The 15035-nt window shown below is 45.7% G+C and overlaps 1 protein-coding gene across 1 annotated transcript in view; it reads left to right on the plus strand.

Moving 5' to 3' along the window:
- Window positions 1-8650, plus strand: part of LOC311248347 (roundabout homolog 3-like) — a gene marked incomplete at its 5' end in the record, with an annotated part of 43003 nt that extends 34353 nt beyond the window's left edge. Inside the window, 4 exons of the mRNA XM_084339245.1 lie at window positions 2103-2210; window positions 3648-3824; window positions 4485-4630; window positions 6632-8650. Coding sequence (XP_084195371.1) covers window positions 2103-2210; window positions 3648-3824; window positions 4485-4630; window positions 6632-6643 — 443 coding nt within the window. The 3' untranslated portion in view covers window positions 6644-8650. The remainder of the gene's footprint in view (window positions 1-2102; window positions 2211-3647; window positions 3825-4484; window positions 4631-6631) is intronic.
- Window positions 8651-15035: the final 6385 nt, after the last annotated feature.

The raw sequence follows: 15035 nt of genomic DNA on the forward strand, positions 1-15035 counted from the left end.
CTGCAGTAGTGATCGAGTACATGAAGTACTGGAGTAGTGATCGAGTACATGAAGTACTGCAGTAGTGATCGAGTACTCTCATGAAGTACTGCAGTAGTGATCGAGTACATGAAGTACTGGAGTAGTGATCGAGTACTCTCATGAAGTACTGCAGTAGTGATCGAGTACTCTCGTGAAGTACTGCAGTAGTGATCGAGTACTCTCATGAAGTACTGCAGTAGTGGTCGAGTACTCTCATGAAGTACTGCAGTAGTGATCGAGTACTCTCATGAAGTACTGCAGTAGTGATCGAGTACTCTCGTGAAGTACTGGAGTAGTGATTGAGTACTCATGAAGTACTGCAGTAGTGATTGAGTACTCTCGTGAAGTACTGCAGTAGTGATCGAGTACTCTCATGAAGTACTGCAGTAGTGATCGAGTACTCTCGTGAAGTACTGGAGTAGTGATCGAGTACTCTCGTGTTTTAGTTCATTTTTTTGCGTTTTTGTTTTAGTTCGTTACTTTTTTTACGTTTGTTTTTTTGCGTTTTTGTTTTAGTTCATTCGTTTTTTTGCGTTAGTTTTTTTGCATTTTCGTTTTAGTTCGTTAATTTTTTGGGTTTTTTTTTTGCGTTTTTGTTTTAGGTCGTTCGTTTTTTTGCGTTTTTTTTTTTTGCGTTTTCGTTTTAGTTAGTTCATTTTTTGCGTTTTTTTTTTAGTTTTTTTTTTAGTTTTCGTTTTAGTTCGTTAATTTTTTTGCGTTTTTGTTTTAGTTCGTTCGTTTTTTTGCGTTTTCCTTTTAGTTCGTAATTTTTTTTTTTTTTTTTTTTGCATTTTCGTTTTAGTTCGTTCGTTTTTTTGCGTTTTTGTTTTAGTTCGTTCCTTTTTTTATGTTTGTTTTTTGCGTTTTCGTTTTAGTTCGTTCATTTTTTTTCTGTCACCTTGTGTTCTGTCACCTTGTGTTCTGTCACATGAAGTACTGGAGTAGTGATCGAGTACTCTCATGAAGTACTGCAGTAGTGATCGAGTACTCTCATGAAGTACTGGAGTAGTGATCGAGTACTCTCATGAAGTACTGCAGTAGTGATCGAGTACTCTCATGAAGTACTGCAGTAGTGATCGAGTACTCTCATGAAGTACTGCAGTAGTGATCGAGTACTCGTTTATGTAAATCTTTCAGAGTGAGATTTGGCTAAAACAAGCACCTTTAGTGGTCATACCAAATAACAAATAAATACAAAATTATTAATCAATAAAGTTCCCTCAAAAAACACTCTAGATCAGTTGAAACAGTTGAGTACTCGAGTAATCAATTACTCACGCCTATCCCTAATATGTAAGGGATAATGTATAGCTACGAGGTCATTGTCGCAAAATAATTGACCGACACAGAGTTTAAAATACCGAGGCGCCTCGCCGAGGTGTTTTAAACGTCAGTGAAGGTCAATTATTTTGCGACAATGACCGAGTATAGCTATACATTATCCCGCTTATTACATGGCTAACTTACTAACAATATACCTAATTCATTTTACATCGACTCGCAACAGTAACACTGGTTCTGGCTGCGTTCTGGCTCTGCTCGTCGCTCCGCCCCCTGTCATCGCCGGCAGCAGAACACCGGCAGTGTCTAATTGCACTGAAACAGTGTGTGTCAGTGGGGCTTGATTGCGAACAGCTGCGCACAGCGGTCATTATTGTCCCACAGCGGTCATTATTGTCTGATAATGACCGCTGTCGGGGGGCTATTGACCAATCACAAGCAAGCATTTCGGCGAATGTGAAAACGCCATGTAATAATGACAAACACACGCCTAGAAACTGAATAGAACAGAACAGAGACGAATTATCTTTGATTAAATTATTTTCCATTCTGTTATTTTATTCTTAACGGCCCCCCATCAGAGCGACCGCATGTCAGACGCCACACGCTACACGCTACACGCTACACGCGTGTCCTTTCCCCTCCTCTCTCCGACTCACTAAAGCAACGCATCGCGCTCGCAAACAGTCCAGCGGGTCGATAGTCTGCGCCGGCTATCGAAAGCCGTTTCATTATTCATACCACCGCAGCAGCAGGGCGCCCCGCTAAAGCGTTGTCATTCTCCTCTCGCACATGCACAGCGCCCGGCCGCCCCTCCCCCACGGACGCCTACACCCCCCCCGGACAGAAGTCACGGGTGAAGAAGAAGAACTCGAAGAACGTGGCGTACAGGCGGGATCTGCAAGGAGGTGAGTGTGTTTAGCATAATAATAACAACGCCGGTTGTGTTTCAAATGCATGAGCCGCACCCCGCGAGTGTGCAGCGGTCGCCAGAGGTCGCCAGAGGTCGCAGGCACCGCCGTGAACAGGCCTCTCTCTCCACTGGGGGGGGATTTGATATGATGAATTTGTTTACCCCCCCCCCCCCCCCCCCAAAACATCATTCTGTTTCATGATACCGATATTAATCCATTACCCTGTGACTGGCAAGGCCAGCAAAACACATTTGTTTACTGAAATCTACAAGCCACCTAATCTCAGTTCAAACACCTTTTTATCACCATTCAGGGTGTAGTGGAGGATAAACCACCTAAACTCAGTTTAAACACCTTTTTATCACCATTCAGGGTGTAGTGGAGGATAAACCACCTAATCTCAGTTCAAACACCTTTTTATCACCATTCAGGGTGTAGTGGAGGATAAACCACCTAAACTCAGTTTAAACACCTTTTTATTACCATTCAGGGTGTAGTGGAGGATAAACCACCTAAACTCACTTTAAACACCTTTTTATCACCATTCAGGGTGTAGTGGAGGATAAACCACCTAAACTCAGTTTAAACACCTTTTTATTACCATTCAGGGTGTAGTGGAGGATAAACCACCTAAACTCACTTTAAACACCTTTTTATCACCATTCAGGGTGTAGTGGAGGATAAACCACCTAAACTCAGTTTAAACACCTTTTTATTACCATTCAGGGTGTAGTGGAGGATAAACCACCTAAACTCAGTTTAAACACCTTTTTATTACCATTCAGGATGTAGTGGAGGATAAACCACCTAAACTCAGTTTAAACACCTTTTTATTACCATTCAGGGTGTAGTGGAGGATAAACCACCTAAACTCAGTTTAAACACCTTTTTATTACCATTCAGGGTGTAGTGGAGGATAAACCACCTAAACTCACTTTAAACACCTTTTTATCACCATTCAGGGTGTAGTGGAGGATAAACCACCTAAACTCAGTTTAAACACCTTTTTATTACCATTCAGGGTGTAGTGGAGGATAATCCACCTAAACTCAGTTTAAACACCTTTTTATTACCATTCAGGGTGTAGTGGAGGATAATCCACCTAAACTCAGTTTAAACACCTTTTTATCACCATTCAGGGTGTAGTGGAGGATAAACCACCTAAACTCAGTTTAAACACCTTTTTATCACCATTCAGGGTGTAGTGGAGGATAATCCACCTAAACTCAGTTTAAACACCTTTTTATTACCATTCAGGATGTAGTGGAGGAAAAACCACCTAAACTCAGTTTAAATAAACACCTTTTTATCACCATTTAGGATGTAGTGGAGGAAAAACCACCTAACCTTGTTCCTTTGTCTCTCTCTCTCTCTCTCTCTCCCTCTCTCCCTCTCCCCCCCCCCCCCCCCCCCCCCCCACCTCTCTCTCAGACCTGCCCCCGCCTCCAGAGCCCCCCCCGGAGGATGGGAGTGTGCACGGCGTGTCGGGGTGCGTGGACGCAGAGCGCCCGGCGGGGGATCGAACGGGGAGCGGCGCGCTCTCCTCCATGGAGAGGAGGGAACACAGCGGCTACCAAAGGAAGGGCTCAGGCCAGAGACACATGGACGGTGAGTCGAGCCGCCGGTGTGGTTTAAAGTGTGGTTTAAAGTGTGGTTTAAAGTGTGGTTTAAAGTGTGGTTTAAAGTGTGGTTTAAAGTGAGGTTTAAAGTGAGGTTTAAAGTGTGGTTTAAAGTGTGGTTTAAAGTGTGGTTTAAAGTGTGGTTTAAAGTGTGGTTTAAAGTGTGGTTTAAAGTGAGGTTTAAAGTGTGGTTTAAAGTGTGGTTTAAAGTGTGGTTTAAAGTGTGGTTTAAAGTGTGGTTTAAAGTGTGGTTTAAAGTGTGGTTTAAAGTGTGAGAGTTTTGCCCATCACAAAAACCATCACTATCTTCAGTCGATGTGTTTACAGATATACAGTATATCTACCCAGTTTTGCTCATCAGATCAATACCGATATGAGAAGAAAAAAATCACAGATACCGATGGTCACAAATTGATATTATGCATCCCTAGTAATATCCATGTTGTGCATCCCTAGTAATATCCATGTTGTGCATCCCTAGTCATATCTATGTTGTAAAATAAATAGATAAATACAAACGGAGCCACCATAACTGCTGTCAAAGTTCTCTTTCAGCCAAACAGTCAAATGACACAAACCTTTACCTACTCTCCTTCTCCTCCTCCCTCCCTCCTCTTCCCTCCTCCTCCCTCCCTCCCTCCCTCCCCAGGCGAGGAGGTGTTGCAGTATGGAGGGAAGCCCAGCTATCTGTCCAGAGGGCAGGTGTCTAGTAACTGCTCCACCACGGGCAGCTCCTCCTCCAGAGGCTCCACGGGCTCCAGGGGAGGGCCCGGCTCTGCCAGGAAACACAGCGAGGTAGGGTCAAGGGTCACGTGGCTTTCAGGTGTACGCTTTTTGTCCTCCCCTTTATTTGTCGGAAAGTGGCGTTGTCGTCCAAGCAGGGAGAACTCTGTCCTCTGGACCTGGTGGTGTTGTTGTCCAGCAGGGAGCTCTCTGTCCTCTGGACCTGGTGGTGTTGTTGTCCAGCAGGGAGCGCTCTGTCCTCTGGACCTGGTGGTGTTGTTGTCCAGCAGGGAGCACTCTGTCCTCTGGACCTGGTGGTGTTGTTGTCCAGCAGGGAGCTCTCTGTCCTCTGGACCTGGTGGTGTTGTTGTCCAGCAGGGAGACACTCTGTCCTCTGGACCTGGTGGTGTTGTTGTCCAGCAGGGAGCACTCTGTCCTCTGGACCTGGTGGTGTTGTTGTCCAGCAGGGAGACACTCTGTCCTCTGGACCTGGTGGTGTTGTTGTCCAGCAGGGAGACACTCTGTCCTCTGGACCTGGTGGTGTTGTTGTTCAGCAGGGAGACACTCTGTCCTCTGGACCTGGTGGTGTTGTTGTCCAGCAGGGAGACACTCTGTCCTCTGGACCTGGTGGTGTTGTTGTCCAGCAGGGAGCACTCTGTCCTCTGGACCTGGTGGTGTTGTTGTCCAGCAGGGAGACACTCTGTCCTCTGGACCTGGTGGTGTTGTTGTCCAGCAGGGAGCACTCTGTCCTCTGGACCTGGTGGTGTTGTTGTCCAGCAGGGAGACACTCTGTCCTCTGGACCTGGTGGTGTTGTTGTCCAGCAGGGGGCACTCTGTCCTCTGGACCTGGTGGTGTTGTTGTCCAGCAGGGAGCACTCTGTCCTCTGGACCTGGTGGTGTTGTTGTCCAGCAGGGAGCACTCTGTCCTCTGGACCTGGTGGTGTTGTTGTCCAGCAGGGAGACACTCTGTCCTCTGGACCTGGCAGTAACAATGCCCCTGTCCCGGTGGTAGGGCCGTCCTTCGGATGAGATGTTAAGCCGAGGTCCAGACTGAATTGTTGTTAACTCAGAACTCAGAACCCAGAGTGCCTATCGCAAAGAGTAGGGGGTTCCCCCGACGTTCCTGGTCAAATTCCCAATCAGGTCTCTGACATCAAGGCCGCGTAATCATTCCTCCCCCGTAATGGGCTGATATAAATTCCCGAGCCTTTTAGCCATTGTGTAGTAATCACGTCACCGTGCCTGTAATCACATCATTACTGCTATAATACATGGAGACATTTCACAAGGTAATGGAGATGGGAAATATTGCATTTATGGAAATGGATGGAATGTCTGAAAGGAAATTAACCCCAAAACGATCCACAGCCACACACCACACAAATACTGTTGTACATGTAACACATTATTGTAATATCATGATATTGCGTTTTATTACCCTTTTTAAACTGCAAACTATGTCCGCAATGGAAAACTTAGTCAACATCTGCATTAGAAATGTATATAAATCATCTGTTTTTATCTAATAATATCAAGTTTTTTCAGTCTCTTCACCTCCAATCCTTTTCATATAATTTATAAATCATATATATATATATATGTGGCTCAGGACGTAGAGCGGTCGTTTGGTAGTCAGAAGGTTCCTGGTTTGATTCCCGCTCCTCCCGGGCAGCGTGTCGAAGTGTCCTTGAGCAAGACACTTAACCCCTAACTGCTTCTACAGTAATAAGTCTGTCCTTCTGATAATCACTTTAGTTACATTTGGGGGACAATAGCAGTCGAGTACGGAAACACAGCCGTCATTTTGCCGCCCCCCCCCCCTAGTGGTCGGTATTTTCACCCCGCTGCACACTCTGCCCCGCCCCCAATCTGTGATGTCAGAGTGCCTCTTTGGAGGCGCTATCACAGTCTGTCTAAGAAGAAACAAAAATAAGGGAATCTGACACCACAGATTGCGCAAGTGGAGACAACCTGACCGGTAGCCTATGTTTCTGAGTGAAAAGAGAAAAGAGCCTGTTTTAGTTTCAACGTCTATTCACACCTTTGTGTCTTTGTGTCTTTGTTTATTGACAGGAAATGAGATAAGGACACCAGCGGTTCTGAACGGAGACATTCGTCAAGGTCCCTTGGAAGGCTCCTCTGGGTCTCCGCCCAGTGAAGCCGACCGCTGAAGAAAGGAGAGAACATTTCACGTCTTAGGATTCCGTCCCGTCTGCTTCTGTCCGTACGAACCAACAACAGACGTTACTCCTGTTACTCCTCTTTTTTTTCTTTTTTTTTATATTACTATGATTATTTATGACTTCCGGGGGGTCACTCCTGTCCATTATGTAAATAGCCATCTCTGTACTGTTTTTACATGGGCTCTAGATACAGGGAAATAAATGTATATTGTATTTATAAGGAAGAATCAAAAAAGAAAAAAAAAATAAGTCCAATATAAAACAGAAAAAAGCTCACTCTCTTGAATGTGCCAACGTATTCTCTTTCTGTTTCGACATACTCTTGGAAAAACAGAACTACCGCTGCACTCTCTGGTTGTCATGGCGAAACAACAGAAAAAAATATATAAAAGCACAAAAGGTGTTGACTCGTCGGTATGTGGAGAGGTACACCGGTGGAAAAGCCAAAGGAAGTGGGACCTTTCTCTCTCTCTGACAGACGGGACTTTTGCCGTCTGTCTTTAACGATGCCTACCCCCCCCCCCCCCCCCTCCCAAAGGGTTCACCTCTGCTTCGTCACGCGATGCTGTTGGCAACCGTCCCCCGCCGGAAAGTTCACGGAGCGGGGGGGTCAGTGTCTCTCGACGCTTTCCTTCAATGCAGCGTGCCTCCGGAATGTCGTTACGGCGAGGATACCGTCGTGTACCGACCGGAGGGAAGAATGCCGACCTCGCCGTGGATATACATGGATATACTGTACGTCACTTTGGTTTTTGCGCCTATTGTTTGTAAACCGAGGGCGTCGTGGATACACATTTGGTTTTGGCCACGCCTATTGTTTGTAAACCAAGGAAACCATAAAAGAGAGAACGGTCATTATGTCACTGTGTAGCGCGTGAACACACATCGGTGCCAAGTGTGGTAAACCTTCAGTTTGCCCGTCTCCTCGTTTAGGACCATTTTAAACATGTTATTATTAGGGATGTCCGATATTGGCATTAAAATGTGATATCGGAAAATATCGGTATCGGTTTTCAATTTTTCTATAATCTTTATTTACCCAGGCAAGCAAGTAAGAACAAATTCAGATTTTATTTATTGTCAAAAGTATGCATAATGTTGTGTTAATTCCACAACAAGAGATATGTAATGTTAATTACCTGAAATTATTCCGTTTTTGGGGGGGGGGGAAACCCTGCATATATCGGTATCGGTTGATATCGGTATCGGAAATTAAGAGTTGGACAATATCGGAATATCGGTATCGGTAAAAAAAAGCCAATATCGAGCATCCCTAGTATTAGCGCAGATGTCAGAATCATCGGCAATCAATCCATTGCGTTGTTAACTATAGCTAACGTCTGATATATTGGTCGATATGTGTGTTTCCTCAGATAGCTGGTGGATGTTTTGCATTTGAACACAGGCTTCAATAGGACTGGCACCAAAGTGTGGCACCGGCGAGCAGAGCGTAGAACGCTGGTGTTCTGACGTGACGTGCCTTCCTTCCTTCTTTTATAGTTTCCTTGTTGTAAACACGGATGGGACTGAGAAAAGGTCAGCTGAGTAAATACACAGTGTGGGATCTTGTTACCGTGGAGATGATAGAATCCTTGGCAACAACATGAACAACACGCCGGAGACGCCGTGTGACAACGCTGTGTTCCTGTCGACGGCGGCTGTCGAAAGTGTCAAGTGACGGAGCATGAACAAGACTTATGAGTCTGCGAAGAATGTCATTGTTTTTCTATATTTTGTTTTTCTACAAAAAGAAATGTCGTGGTGCATCAACAGACTATAAAGGTTTGATTGTACACACCCCCAACCTCCCCCAACCCCTTCCTGTCACTTTGAGGGAGTGTTTGTTGCAATTGTGCGATTAGAATTTGCATATTCTCTTTCCAAAAAAGAAAACCCATACAAATAAAAAAAAAACACACCTCCTCTGTGGACTAACTTTTTGTACTGTTGTTGTTTTGTAAAAGTCAATAAAATACATTTGTCGGAACTGTTTTTGTAGCAATCTTCCAGATTTTCAACCCAGATCTTGTTTCTTGCGTCATACAACCGTGCAATGGTCAAAACATGTCTCGTTTTAATCTGAAACTATCCAGAAAGGACTTCATATACTATTCGTATATGATATTATTGTGTGATGATCGGATCAGTGTGTAGCCTATAGTGAATGTGAGGCCCCAGGTAAAGACTAGAGTGAGGCCCCAGGTAAAGACTAGAGTGAGGCCCCAGGTAAAGACTAGAGTGAGGCCCCAGGTAAAGACTAGAGTGAGGCCCCAGGTAAAGACCAATGTGAGGCCCCAGGTAAAGACTAATGTGAGGCCCCAGGTAAAGACTAATGTGAGGCCCCAGGTAAAGACCAATGTGAGGCCCCAGGTAAAGACTAATGTGAGGCCCCAGGTAAAGACTAATGTGAGGCCCCAGGTAAAGACTAAGGTGAGGCCCCAGGTAAAGACTAATGTGAGGCCCCAGGTAAAGACTAATGTGAGACCCCAGTTAAAGACTAATGTGAGGCCCCAGGTAAAGACTAATGTGAGGCCCCAGGTAAAGACTAATGTGAGACCCCAGTTAAAGACTAATGTGAGGCCCCAGGTAAAGACTAATGTGAGGCCCCAGGTAAAGACTAATGTGAGGCCCCAGGTAAAGACTAATGTGAGGCCCCAGGTAAAGACCAATGTGAGGCCCCAGGTAAAGACTAATGTGAGGCCCCAGGTAAAGACTAAGGTGAGGCCCCAGGAAAAGACTAAGGTGAGGCCCCAGGTAAAGACTAATGTAAGGCCCCAGGTAAAGACTAGAGTGAGGCCCCAGGTAAAGACCAATGTGAGGCCCCAGGTAAAGACTAATGTGAGGCCCCAGGTAAAGTCCAATGTGAGGCCCCAGGTAAAGACCAATGTGAGGCCCCAGGTAAAGACTAATGTAAGGCCCCAGGTAAAGACTAATATGAGGCCCCAGGTAAAGACTAAGGTGAGGCCCCAGGTAAAGACTAATGTGAGGCCCCAGGTAAAGACTAATGTGAGGCCCCAGGTAAAGACTAATGTGAGGCCCCAGGTAAAGACCAATGTGAGGCCCCAGGTAAAGACCAATGTGATGCCCCAGGTAAAGACTAGAGTGAGACCCCAGGTAAAGACTAGAGTGAGACCCCAGGTAAAGACTAATGTGAAGCCCCAGGTAAAGACTAATGTGAGGCCCCAGGTAAAGACTAATGTGAGGCCCCAGGTAAAGACTAATGTGAAGCCCCAGGTAAAGACTAAGGTGAGGCCCCAGGTAAAGACTAAGGTGAGGCCCCAGGTAAAGACTAATGTGAGGCCCCAGGTAAAGACCAATGTGAGGCCCCAGGTAAAGACTAATGTGAGGCCCCAGGTAAAGACTAATGTGAGGCCCCAGGTAAAGACTAGAGTGAGGCCCCAGGTAAAGACTAATGTGAGGCCCCAGGTAAAGACTAAGGTGAGGCCCCAGGTATGTAAGGCCCCAGGTAAAGACTAATGTGAGGCCCCAGGTAAAGACTAATGTGAGGCCCCAGGTAAAGACTAATGTGAGGCCCCAGGTAAAGACTAATGTGAGGCCCCAGGTAAAGACTAAGGTGAGGCCCCAGGTAAAGACTAATGTGAGGCCCCAGGTAAAGACTAAGTGAGGCCCCAGGTAAAGACTAATGTGATGCCCCAGGTAAAGACTAATGTGAAGCCCCAGGTAAAGACTAATGTGAGGCCCCAGGTAAAGACTAATGTGAGGCCCCAGGTAAAGACTAATGTGATGCCCCAGGTAAAGACTAATATGAGGCCCCAGGTAAAGACTAATGTGATGCCCCAGGTAAAGACTAATGTGAGGCCCCAGGTAAAGACTAATGTGAAGCCCCAGGTAAAGACTAAGGTGAGGCCCCAGGTAAAGACTAATGTGAGGCCCCAGGTAAAGACCAATGTGAGGCCCCAGGTAAAGACTAATGTGAGGCCCCAGGTAAAGACTAATGTGAGGCCCCAGGTAAAGACTAGAGTGAGGCCCCAGGTAAAGACTAATGTGAGGCCCCAGGTAAAGACTAGAGTGAGGCCCCAGGTAAAGACTAATGTAAGGCCCCAGGTAAAGACTAATATGAGGCCCCAGGTAAAGACTAATGTGAGGCCCCAGGTAAAGACTAATGTGAGGCCCCAGGTAAAGACTAAGGTGAGGCCCCAGGTAAAGACTAATGTAAGGCCCCAGGTAAAGACTAATGTGAGGCCCCAGGTAAAGACTAATGTGAGGCCCCAGGTAAAGACTAATGTGAGGCCCCAGGTAAAGACTAATGTAAGGCCCCAGGTAAAGACTAATGTGAGGCCCCAGGTAAAGACTAAGGTGAGGCCCCAGGTAAAGACTAATGTGATGCCCCAGGTAAAGACTAATATGAGGCCCCAGGTAAAGACTAAGGTGAGGCCCCAGGTAAAGACTAATGTGAGGCCCCAGGTAAAGACTAATGTGAGGCCCCAGGTAAAGACTAATGTAAGGCCCCAGGTAAAGACTAATGTGAGGCCCCAGGTAAAGACTAAGGTGAGGCCCCAGGTAAAGACTAATGTGAGGCCCCAGGTAAAGACTAAGGTGAGGCCCCAGGTAAAGACTAATGTGATGCCCCAGGTAAAGACTAATATGAGGCCCCAGGTAAAGACTAATGTGAAGCCCCAGGTAAAGACTAAGGTGAGGCCCCAGGTAAAGACTAATGTGAGGCCCCAGGTAAAGACCAATGTGAGGCCCCAGGTAAAGACTAATGTGAGGCCCCAGGTAAAGACTAGAGTGAGGCCCCAGGTAAAGACTAATGTGAGGCCCCAGGTAAAGACTAATGTGAGGCCCCAGGTAAAGACTAAGGTGAGGCCGCAGGTAAAGACTAATGTGAGGCCCCAGGTAAAGACTAATGTGAGACCCCAGGTAAAGACCAATGTGAGGCCCCAGGTAAAGACTATGTGAGGCCGCAGGTAAAGACTAATGTGAGGCCCCAGGTAAAGACTAGAGTGAGGCCCCATGTAAAGACTAGAGTGAGGCCCCAGGTAAAGACTAATGTGAGGCCCCAGGTAAAGACTAATGTGAGGCCCCAGGTAAAGACTAGAGTGAGGCCCCAGGTAAAGACCAATGTGAGGCCCCATGTAAAGACTAGAGTGAGGCCCCAGGTAAAGACTAATGTGAGGCCCCAGGTAAAGACTAATGTGAGGCCCCAGGTAAAGACTAGAGTGAGGCCCCAGGTAAAGACTAATGTGAGGCCCCAGGTAAAGACCAATGTGAGGCCCCAGGTAAAGACTAGAGTGAGGCCCCAGGTAAAGACTAATGTGAGGCCCCAGGTAAAGACTAGAGTGAGGCCCCAGGTAAAGACCAATGTGAGGCCCCACTGGCTCGCTGATAACAAACTATCATTACACCTGGGTAAAACAGAGTCCATTCTCTTCAGATCAAATAACAAACTCAGCAAGACCGACAGCTTCTCTGTTACAGTGGGTGACAATATTGTCACAAGGAAAGATGAAATCACATACCTGGGTTCCATCCTAGAGGCAAATCTTTCCTGTGAAAAAATGGCAACCAATGTAATAAAAAAAGTCAACCAACGAACAAGATTCTTGTACCGGATCTCCTCTCTGGTAAACAAGAATACCCTGAAGACTAACAGGAGCACTCATTCAAGGGTACTATGACTATGCTGGCACCTCATGGTACCAAAGCACCTCAAAGGCACTAAAAACAAGATTACAAACATCACAAAACAATACTAGAACCCACCTCACCCCTGCCCACTTTGACTACCTAGGATGGCTTAGAGTAGACGACAGAGTACAGCAACTTGCAATGGGCCTGGTCTACAAGATACACTACACCACTAAGATACCCATGTACATGTCGAAATACTTCCCAAAGGTCAGTGAATACCATGCCCACAACACCAGAGGGAGTTCCACAAATCATGTGCAAACCAGATTCGGCACAAACAAGGGACTACACACGTTTAGCAATTATGCCACATCAATGTGGAACGCCCTACCCAAAGCCGTAAAATAATGTGAATCCCTACCCACCTTCAAAACCGCTCTCAAAGAGCACCTACGGGAGACTGCAATTCGAAAGTGGCCCCTGTAAATGTCCAACCCCCCCCCCCCCCCCCTCTACCAAATGTACAGTTTCTTCCCCCTCAAATGTATGTACTCTCTTTTAGAAACTCTGTCTCAGTACTGTATATTTGTATATCTTGTATGTCATAAATGTCTGGATGTAACAGTACTGTTTATCTGTATGTCGTGTATGTCATAAATGTTATGAATTGAAAATGGGGGACCCTGATGTAAACAAGACAAAAGTCTTTCTCTGGTCTGCATCCCCTTAACAATTGTGTGTATTGAGCCGTACTGTATTGTACCTATTCTGCAATCTGTTAATAACATTTACAATCAATCAATCAATCCCAGGTAAAGACTAAGGTGAGGCCCCAGGTAAAGACCAATGTAAGACCCTGTCGTCGCTGACATCGACCATGACATTTAGTCGATTTGCATATTCATGACCGAAGCATCACATTGTCTTTGAAGTGGAAATGGCGTTCAAAGTCATAACATGCGCAATATGTCATCTAACTAGTGCACAACAAATTAATGAATCACGTTCAAAATATAAATAACTGAATTGAATTCTGCCTAAAGCCTCACTTTTAGTTTTTGACGTCCAGTGAGGAATGGGAGGGGCTGAGCCTGAGGAATGGGAGGGGCTGAGCCTGAGGAATGGGTGGGGCTGAGCCTGAGGAATGGGAGGGGCTGAGCCTGAGGAATGGGAGGGGCTGAGCCTGAGGAATGGGAGGGGCTGAGCCTGCAAAACAGTGAGGAATGGGAGGGGGCTGAGCCTGATACACTCTCTCTCTCTCTCTCTCTCTCCCTCTCTCTCTCTCTCTCTCTCTGTCTGCCTCTCTCTCTCTCTCTCTCTCCTCTCTCTCTCTCTCTCTCTCTCTCTCTCTCTCTCTCTCTCTCTCTCTCTCCTCTCTCTCTCTCCTCTCTCTCAATTCAATTCAATTCATTCAAATGTGCTTTATTGACATGGGAAACATATGTTTACATTGCCAAGGTACCCATGTACATGTCAAAATACTTCCCAAAGGTCAGTGAATACCACGATCACAACACCAGAGGGAGCTCCACAAATCATGTTAAACCCAGATTCGGCTCAAATAAGGGACTAAACACGTTTCGCAATTATGCCACATCAATGTGGAACGCCCTACCCAAAGCTGTAAAGGAATGTGGATCACTACCCACTTTCAAAACCTCTCTCAAGGGACACCTACGGGAGACTGCAATTCAACACTGGCCCCTGTAAATATCCTAACCCAACCCCCTCCAATGTACAGTCATTTACCTAGTATGGTTGTCAATAGTTCAATGTACAATTGTGTTTGTTTGTACAGTGTCTCCTCCCCCCCCCCCCTCAATGTACAGTGTTACTTGTTTATACAGTGTGCCCCCCCCCCCCCCCCACAACCACCTCCAATGTAAATTACCCAGTATGGTTGTCAATATCCCAATGTACCCAACCCCCCCCACCCAACCTCCTCCAATGTACAGTTTCTACGTCAAATGTATATACTCCCTTTTCTTGACTCCTTCTGTATCACAAACAGTACTGTATTTGCAAATCTGGTATGTCATAAATGTATAGATGTAGCAGTACTGACTATCTGTATGTCATGTATGTCATATATGTCTATATGAATTGAAAATGGGGGACCCTGATGGAAACAAGACAAACGTCTTTCTCAGTCTGCATCCCCTTAACAATTGTATGTATTGAGCCGTACTGTATTGTACCCATTCTGCAATCTGTTAAATAAAGTTTTCATTCATTCATTCATTCATTATTCATTCATTCATTCATTCATTCATTCATTCATTCATTGCCAAAGCCAAACAAAACAAAACAAGGGTGAGCAAATAATATTTATAACACCCACCAGTTAGTATCACATTGTATGAAATGATAAACAATGTGATACTAACTGGTGGGTGTTATAAATATTATTTCAAAATAATAAAGTAGCTATAATGGGTCAATCGATAAAAAGCGGTAATGGCATGTAGGTTACTCACCCTACTCATGTACAGCAGGCATCCACGCTACACACAGCAAAGACATAAATAAACGTCATGGCTCATTTCCTACTCTGGGTATCCAGCAGGTGGTGTCAGAGAGGCCACTACCCATGTGACCAGCAGGTGGTGTCAGAGAGGCCACTACCCATGTGACCTGCGGTACGGCATGTGACAAACATGTCAATACATTTTGGCAAGTTCTATTGGAAATAGTATCAATTG

Source organism: Notolepis coatsorum (assembly GCF_963971535.1).
Source record: "Notolepis coatsorum genome assembly, contig: SCAFFOLD_308, whole genome shotgun sequence".
Classification (NCBI taxonomy): Eukaryota; Metazoa; Chordata; class Actinopteri; order Aulopiformes; family Paralepididae; genus Notolepis; species Notolepis coatsorum.